Raw genomic sequence first — 9,111 nt, forward strand, 5'->3', positions numbered from 1 at the left:
AGAGCAAAGAACAGTAGTATCGCGCACGTAGTATCGCGACATGACGGTCACCAGTATCGCTATGAATTTTTGCATTAATTTGTATGTTAATAAGTCTTGGATAGCAAGTGTTTTAAAAGCATAATTTCTAAATAAACGAAAACTGGCATAAGTAATTTCTTATAAATAATTTCTCTGGTTAATTAGTATTTGAAAAGTCAAAAAGAAATTACGAGCTTTAAATATGAACACTCGACCCGATGTTAATTATGCGATGGCGAATCTTCGTCTGTCGCAGCTTTTCATAAATAAAATTCATTTCATAACAACTATCACCTGACCACAGTGCGTCAGACAATTTATGATCGATGTCTTTCATTTGACAACGCCTTCAGTTAAATCTTGCCATCAAAGCGAACGAATTACTTTGGTGAAAAATATCACTTTTTGACCTCTCAGTCGATATGAGGGAAATAGTACATTTGCAAGCTGGGCAGTGTGGAAATCAGATTGGAGCGAAGGTAAGAAAATGATTTTTCCCATGTCATACCTATATTTCTTAGGATTTTTTTTTGACAGAAGTACATGTACATTCAACGTGCATTTTAAAATCCTTTTATATCGAGCCAGTGGGTCTTAACAATTTTAATTTATTTCTTATATCGTAAATGCTTCGAGGATTTCATCACTAAAAGTATAGTACGAATACGAATGGTTCAGATTTTTTATTACGAAATTGTATGGAAATGTTGACAAGAAATTCTCATTTATAATAGAAACCTTTATTTTGGGTGTCTACTTTTCAATTTCTTTGCTGTAAATGATTTACATTTCATATGAATACATTTCATTTTCGGAAATATATTTTCTGAGATCGCCACCATAAAAATTAGGAGACATTCGTTTTTCTTTTTCATTGTATCATGATCGCTTTTTAAAAATCTGGTTTATTTCTTTTACTTCTTGTTAAGATTTTAACGTTACTTTCTTTCAAGCTTCAGCGGCCCCACCCTTAGAAGTTCGAATAATTTTTATCTATGATCATGATAATATTTCTGTCTCGTGTGCTAGCGAAAGAAAATATTACAAGCTGTATTCTGTCTATTCACCTAGGTTTGGAACAAAATACTTTCGGGTTAATTTTGACTTTGCTAACAATCGCTTACAATTGTTGTTTGTTTGGTTTTAAAGTAATGTTATCAATATTTGCCCGAGCAGTTTAACAAGTTGCGAACAAAGGTACATAATAATCGATGGTTGGCGTGTGTGAATCAAACAAAATTAACTGTCATAGTTTCATAGTCATAGTAAGTAAGCAGAGTAAGTTTCATGAAAAATTATGTTACGCAGACAAGACATACAAGAAAAGGCGATGTAGTCCCTATTTGCTGTAGACATTTGAAGTAGATTCTTTCTTGAGATCACCTAGAGTGGAAAGAAAATCGTTCCCGAACGCTTCGTGCATATTCATCTAATTTTCATTTTAACTTTTGAAAGTTAACTTGAATTTCCATGCCTAGATTTTCAGCAACCGAGACAATTTTCGGAAAAAAAATTTAGACCAGTGTTGAAAGCGTGAGGCAAATTTGTTGCCGTGAATAGAAAAAAAAACTATTCAAGTAGATGTAACAGAATTTGGAAACTCAACTTGGAGAAGGCTATCAGTTAACTATTTATAAAAGAGATACAGAGTTGAATTGAACCGAAGATATTTTATCCCGTTCACTTCAAAAACCGCCGCCAGCATTCGTTTGTAAATCACTCTAATCACTCAATGACGTCTTTGTGACCTCGAGTTAGAACACAGAAAATAATTAACGAGCAAACATAATGTCTCGCACGCCCTGAACGTACTATTTTCATTTTTGCACATTTCTTTGTCGATCTCTTCGTGGCAACGACGTGAACTGATCTTTAGGTTATGCCGAGGACTATTAGTATCAAATTTCTATCAAAATTTGCATTCGATTCATACCAGTTTATTTCCAAGACACTTTACAACTGTGGATAGTTGTTGAACAAAAGTAACCCCCCCCCCCCTACCACCCCCCAAGACATTTGGAATAATTCAAAAATGGTTTGAACACCGCGTAGTAATTTTCAGATGACATACCTGAAGCCTAAGTCATCAATTTTGCTTTACATGCTCGGTGGTGTGTTATTTTTTCATCTACTTGCATTGATCACAGTTTTGGGAGGTGATTTCAGACGAGCACGGCATCGATCCAACTGGGTCCTATAATGGCGATTCACAAGTTCAACTCAACAAAGTCGACGTTTATTACAACGAAGCAACAGGTACAGATTGCAGTAATAACAGGAAAAAAATGTTTTATTAAGTTTTGGAGGGTGTGACAAGTTTTTAACGCCGATTTAGCGTCGCCATTTACGGAGAACGGAAATTTGCTTGGTGCCAAAAATCTTGGAAACTTGTTCTATTTTGTCGTATTTCTTGCCTGTCAGTTACGGATATAGAAACCACCCTTTTTAGCAGCGAGAGAGAGAGAGCAAATATAATAAAATAATTCCGATGCTTCTATAAAACGCTTAAGTCTGCCATTTTGTACTTATTTTCTGTTTCTTGTAAACGCGATCAAAATTAAAGGCTTTCTTTCATAACCTGCTTCCCCCTGATTCATTTGAATTTGAGCTCTAAAAGTGAAAGTGGGAATGTATGGCGAAAGCCGGTTTATTTTTTCACAATTTCGATGACTCGCTTACGTCTTTAAATATTTTTTTTCAGCTGGAGAATTGATCCAGTCTTATTTTAAATATCGAAGTATCGTTAGCTTTGAAAACAATGTTTGGTACCAAAGTTATATTCTTTAAACACATCCTCCCTATTCTTTTTTTTTTTAAATACCCCTTTTCAAAAAGCTAATAACAGATTGTAATAAAAGTAATGAAAATCGTATTCGCATAACCTGATGAGCGAAACTGCAATTACGGCGTAACATATAATTTATACGAGATTCGGAATTTCTTTCAATACATAAAATCAAATTTCATCGCTAACGCCATTGGCTAAAGAGAGAATAATGAACGCGTGTTTTGTCTAGTAACCCAAACATTTATTTTCATTTTTATATCAGGTGTTCTACTGAGTTTGTCTGATATCTAAACTTATTTTATTTTCAGGGGGGAAGTATGTTCCAAGAGCAGTACTTGTGGATTTGGAGCCAGGTACAATGGATTCAGTCCGGGCTGGCATGTACGGACAGTTATTCCGCCCAGACAACTTTGTGTTTGGTAAGACAAAATGTTTCCATTTTGAAAAGCCATAATGTTCGCTTGAAATGTGTCATCTTCAATCTGAAATTTTGACTCACTCTGTTTTCTTTAATTACGACTTGAGCTAGACCATAATACAACCAATTTGCGACTTGGTCATTCCTTTTATAACTTCGGTTGTAAAAAAGGCCCTTTTAATACTACAGAGACGCATAATCCGTTCATGCGCAGAATTATGCATCTCTCATATTATCCGTCTGCTGTAAAGACGGAACGAACTTTGTAAGACGCGTAATCCGTCTAGACATTTTTTCTGCGTCTCCTAAATTCGTCTAATATATAAAGACGCACAATGCGTCTAGAATAACTATCCAGTTTAGTGGATCTTCGAAGACATACTTTAGTGGATAGTTTATGAGCCTCCAGTATAAAATCGGCCATTTTTGGTTTGGAGGAACTGGACCTTGTAATCAATTCTCCACGAGTTAGAGAATTCATGACCTGAACTTCTTGTAAAATGTTACGTATAGTAAATTTACTAATTTACTGGAGGCAAAGTATTAAGATACCACGATGTGGAAGGAAATTAAAGAAGGTACTTAAAGATCAATGAATGTGACGTGCGTCGTAGATCGTTGCGCTATTGCTATTCTTTTTCGATTTTGCAGTTTCAGAGTAAAAATAGAAAATGAAAGGTAAGCATTTGCATGCTAACCTTGTCGTCGTCAAAACCTCAAATTTGGTGATTTCAAGTTGTTGTTAAACAGAGAACCGCAAAAATGTGCTAAAATGCGTGCAGCACGTGCAGCACGTGCAGCACGATTATTTTTTTCCCTTTTAACCACTGGTAGAATTGTTTGCTGTTGTCGTTGCCACCGCTGTAATCGTTTCTTAAACTTCCGAGAAACGACGACAGCAACGACTACGAGTGGCCGAGTGGTTAGGGCCTGTGCCTTGAGATCCAGAGATCCCGGGTTCAAGACCCCGTTCTGACCACTCACTGAATTTGTTTCAGGTAGTCCCTGGTTCAACTTTCCGGCGCACTTGTAAAATAGCCAACTGGTTTGCCTTCCGCCAGTTGGGATTCTTAACAACTGTATATGTTAAATGCTCGGAGATATTAGCTACTAGCTACTCTGAAAATCCGAGGGGAAACAAATTATTATTATTATTATTATTATTAAGGATACAAAACTATAATAATAAAGTGCTTTCCTTAGACCGAAACTACCCTAGGATCAAACTACCCTAGGGTTATTTCCATGGATACATCTAAAAGAACAAAAGAACTTCCCATAACAGTTCCTGAAATGAAAAGTACGGTTTATCTGCTCCCTGAGGTAGCTTGGCCGATCAAAAAGCAGAACGTAGCTTACACGCGAAGATCCCCAATTATATTAATTATACCCTATTATTTTGAGTTGAGTTTTTTACTGTGTAACCGCATCCCCAAGGGTAACATGAGATCTGAGCTAAACCAAACCCAAGCCATTTACCCTCGAGATGGCCCCAAACCCAAGGTGTGTGTAACCACAAATAATGTAATGAAGAATTAAACCATAAAGCATGAAGCATGAACACATAGCAAATAAAATAGGGTTAGTGTTACCCACAAACACGCGCTTTGCGCACGCTTCATTCTGTGTTGCCCTCCAGTTCTGATTGATTTGCTTCATTATCTTTGTTATTATTGGCCAGATTGTGTTTTAACATTTGTGAAATTTAAGATAATTCTATTAGCCTTACGTTAACGTTAGCCTTACCTTATGCTTGTATTAGCCCTTCATTAGCCCCATTGACCGAATGCATAAATGGCGGCCAAAAATGTATTTTTTTGTTTATGTGCTAATGAGACTCACTAGCCTCGCTCTCAAGCAACATTTCTGTTATATTTTGTCCATACAAACGAGGCTAGTGAGGCTAATTAGCACATAAATAAAGGAATTTCCTTTGGCCGCCATTTATGCATTCGGTCTATATACCATGAATCGATTCCCAGGTTATAACTGAGGCACTGTGCCCGGCTATATATGCTTTTGGCCTGATTTTCCTGAGCTGCGCTCTTCCTAAATCAGGCCGCAAGACTACCCGAAAGGGCAATTACTTCGGCTGATTTGTTTATCTTAGTTTTGCATCAGCCCTCTAGTTGCCCAATATTAGCCGTATAAAAGCCCAATATTAGCTCTATATCAGTCTAATATCAGTATTATTGACTATACTCTCGCATCGCTACAGGTCAAAGCGGCGCAGGGAATAACTGGGCCAAGGGCCATTACACTGAAGGGGCCGAGCTGGTGGAGTCAGTTCTGGACGTGGTCCGCAAGGAGACTGAAAACTGCGACTGCATTCAGGGATTTCAGCTGACTCACTCATTAGGAGGAGGGACTGGGTCTGGTATGGGCACCTTGCTGATTTCTAAGATACGCGAGGAGTACCCTGATAGGATCATGAACTCGTTCAGCGTGGTTCCCTCGCCAAAGGTAAGGGCGAACACAACGTTAGCTTAATCCAGAAAACTGAGCACTACTATAATCCGCCAGGAAGGGTCATTTAACAAATTTCTGCCTTGTAACCTCGCCTTTGAGTGGAAGCGAGGCTGACGGTGACCTTGCTAAGGTCACACAACAGCGCAAGCTCCAATCATTGGGTACTCTTTTCAACACCGGTCTACAAAACAGGAAAAAAACGTGTCTTACTCTTTGCCGAACATTGCATCGGTTGATGAATAGCTGATGTGACACGGGGCCTTCGGTCCAGAGTCCCTATCCGAGAAGACTTGAAAGTTCAACCACATGCAGATGAAATTACAACAGCAAAGCTTTCTCGTCATTTATTACTGAAATAAGACCAGGAGCCCATGATTAGGAGCGAGCAACAAACTTATGTTCCGGTCACGGAGTTTTCACAGACCGATCTATTTTAAGATTGAATTTCTCGAAAATGAGACTTCCGCAGGAACCCGATGACCAATCCCAAGAAACTAACTTGACGTCATAGCGTACTACCGGAAAAGGTAGTCTATAAATAGATTGGTCTGTAAAAATGCCGTGACAAAGGCTTAGTAGTGGAGTTGTTCGCCTCTAGTCATGGGCTCCTGCCGATAAGACTTTGAATGTTGTTGTCCGGCTGTAGTTGCACCAACGTCTTCCAGCAGGATAGTCTGATGCTCTCTGTCGGGACCCCCACCAGGGGCCTCTGTCGGGTCTCTTCCGTGTAATTGTCGGGTCCTTGTCGGGTCTCGTCCTGTTCGCTATCGGATCTTCCGCGAGTCCCCATGAATTTGAGAAAACACGTTTCTTCTTTCTAGGTCTCTGACACCGTCGTGGAGCCATACAACGCTACTTTGTCAGTTCATCAGCTAGTCGAAAACACCGATGAAACCTATTGCATCGACAACGAGGCTCTGTATGACATCTGTTTCAGGACACTCAAGTTGGCCAACCCCACATACGGGGACTTGAATCATCTGGTTTCCGCCACTATGAGTGGCGTGACTACGTGCCTGCGTTTTCCTGGTCAGGTGAGTCAGCGGCGGTTATTCGAAACGCTACTGTCAATTTATCCCCACTCGATGGTTCTGGTCTATTTTTCGTATTTTTTGTCGAAACACAAGTTATACATAAAATTATTAGTGTAGCATACCCTGGCACAGACATAATAGGCAAAATTTTGCCGCAAATTGTTGCAAGAAGTAGAAGTCGGTTTTGCTTAACCGGCGCATCACTTTTGGCAACCCTGCAATGCGTTTTCAAACGTCATCTCCTGCAATTTGAGTTGCGACCTGTTTTGTGGAATCAGCGGATAAAAACGTATTCTGATCGTTGAGAATGCGACGCATTGCGAGAAACGTTGCTTAGACAACTTGACAACTTTTGTTGCAAGAGAAATCACTCAGAGTAACAGTGATGAACTCAACGAGTAAAAAACGCCAATCCGTTTAGACAAGACTTAATTAAAGTTGAGTAGAGTGTTTGCTTGGCGACAGGTCGAACGGGGAGAGATCAATAACCGCGAGAAAATCCAGTGAATTTTACACTTTCTCATCAATTGCAACAGAGTATCGACAAAACAATACTTGAATAAGAACACCATTTTGTCTCCGTGAAGTCGGCTTAAATCGAGGATATGATGCAGCCGCTGACAAGTTAGGGAAACTAAACCTTTACAGAGCCACTCATCGTCTTTTTCTCTGCGTGGCAATTAAGGTTTAATTAGATTGTAACCAAGAGAGAATGAGATGCATCTCACAAAAACTAGTTTTAATGTAATGCACGCTATGTATCTGCAAACCTTGCGGTTAGTTCAACCGCTACATTTGTCATTTCGTATAGTCAGAGTTTGACTAGGTTTTGTACGTTACAGAAAACTTAACCTAACTTGATCTACCAACGAACGTTGGAAGTGGAACCTGAAATCGATTGTGGACGTTGCATTCAACTGGAAAATTAAAACGCATGGTTACTCGTTTGGAAACTACATGGCAGCCATCGACGTAACATCAGAAGCATTGAAAGTAAGGTTTCCCCGCGTGCAGCTTCGATCTTCTTTTTGTCCATATTTGGGCATCAAATTGGTGTCCCATAATCCCCAGCATTCTGTTGCAAGGAAAAGAGTAGCAAGTCACACGCTTAAAGTTCACGTGCTTCTGGTAACATTTACTGAGAATATATCAGTTATTGTGCAAGGTAAAATTACTTGCGTCACTTTTCTGCATTATTCCAGCTAAATGCCGACTTGAGAAAACTAGCTGTAAACATGGTCCCATTTCCCCGCCTTCATTTCTTCATGCCTGGCTTTGCGCCGCTGACCAGCCGCGGCTCACAGCAGTATCGCGCGTTGACAGTACCAGAGCTGACGCAACAAATGTTCGATGCAAAGAACATGATGGCGGCCTGTGATCCGAGGCACGGCCGCTATCTTACTGTGGCAGCGGTATTCCGCGGAAAAATGTCAATGAAGGAGGTGGATGAGCAAATGTTGAATGTTCAAAACAAAAACAGGTTTGTGTGTGCATTTCTAAATGTCTGCCATGTTTAATATATCTATATACATTCTCGCTCCTCAATCCTATCGTTTCACTTAGCCAGCGAGGTCTTCGCGCGAGATAACGAAGGGCTCTGGAGACATCGGAATTTTTTTTTTCCATTGGCTAGCTTGCGAATAATAACATCTTGAACCGGAAGTAAAGGTGGGCTATATTATGGCGCGATGGGGTCAGCTGGCGCGAAGTCATTCGGTAAAATGGACATAGAGACTCTTCAAATGTAATGCTTATGAGCACCGCCATGTTTTATTAGTACTATTGACGACTCATACATGATCTCCGGAAGTCACAGAATCTGGGACTGCAAATCGTATGTATCCAGAGCTCTTCGTTTTCTCGTGCTTAGGCCCTGCCCGCTAAAAAAAACGATTGGAACGAGAATGATTTGTATATTGATACATTATTTGTGCATCAGTCCATTTTTATCATGTCGCGCATCACCGCTAAACCTTCCGTTCTGCATTAAAGAGTCCGGAATCTTTGTTTACATTTTCGGCCTCATTAACACAAGGCTATTGTTTTCTAATCAGTCAGCCGAGAATAAAGTACTGAATATTGAAAGTGCATTGCATAATGAGCTATCTCTGAAAATTTGAACGCGATATACCTGATAATCTCTGAGCAATGATGCTTTGGAAATTCGAAAATTTTCAAGGAATATGTGGGAGCATTAGCTCCTTTGCTATCCAATAATTCATCAGTTTTTTATGGCTAATGACTGGCTTGTTATCAAAGCGAAAAGGCTTTATATTAGATCCTTAACAAAGTTTAACAAGTTCTTTTACTCTTTGAAGTAAATTTGTAAATAGCGTGATATGATGCCTTCGTCTGTGAGCAAACTCGTATATTAATGAAAC

The 9,111-nt window shown here is 39.5% G+C and overlaps 1 protein-coding gene across 1 annotated transcript in view; it reads left to right on the top strand.

Moving 5' to 3' along the window:
• The first annotated feature begins 273 nt into the window (after positions 1–273).
• The window catches only part of LOC138048802 (tubulin beta-4B chain-like), an 11,881-nt gene continuing 3,043 nt past the window's right edge, over positions 274–9,111 (top strand). Inside the window, exons 1-6 of the mRNA XM_068894924.1 lie at positions 274–500; positions 2,169–2,277; positions 3,118–3,228; positions 5,446–5,690; positions 6,518–6,730; positions 7,933–8,210. Of these exons, the coding sequence (XP_068751025.1) occupies positions 444–500; positions 2,169–2,277; positions 3,118–3,228; positions 5,446–5,690; positions 6,518–6,730; positions 7,933–8,210 (1,013 nt within the window). The 5' untranslated portion in view covers positions 274–443. The remainder of the gene's footprint in view (positions 501–2,168; positions 2,278–3,117; positions 3,229–5,445; positions 5,691–6,517; positions 6,731–7,932; positions 8,211–9,111) is intronic.

This window comes from Montipora capricornis, chromosome 5, assembly GCF_036669925.1.
Source record: "Montipora capricornis isolate CH-2021 chromosome 5, ASM3666992v2, whole genome shotgun sequence".
Lineage (NCBI taxonomy): Eukaryota > Metazoa > Cnidaria > Anthozoa > Scleractinia > Acroporidae > Montipora > Montipora capricornis.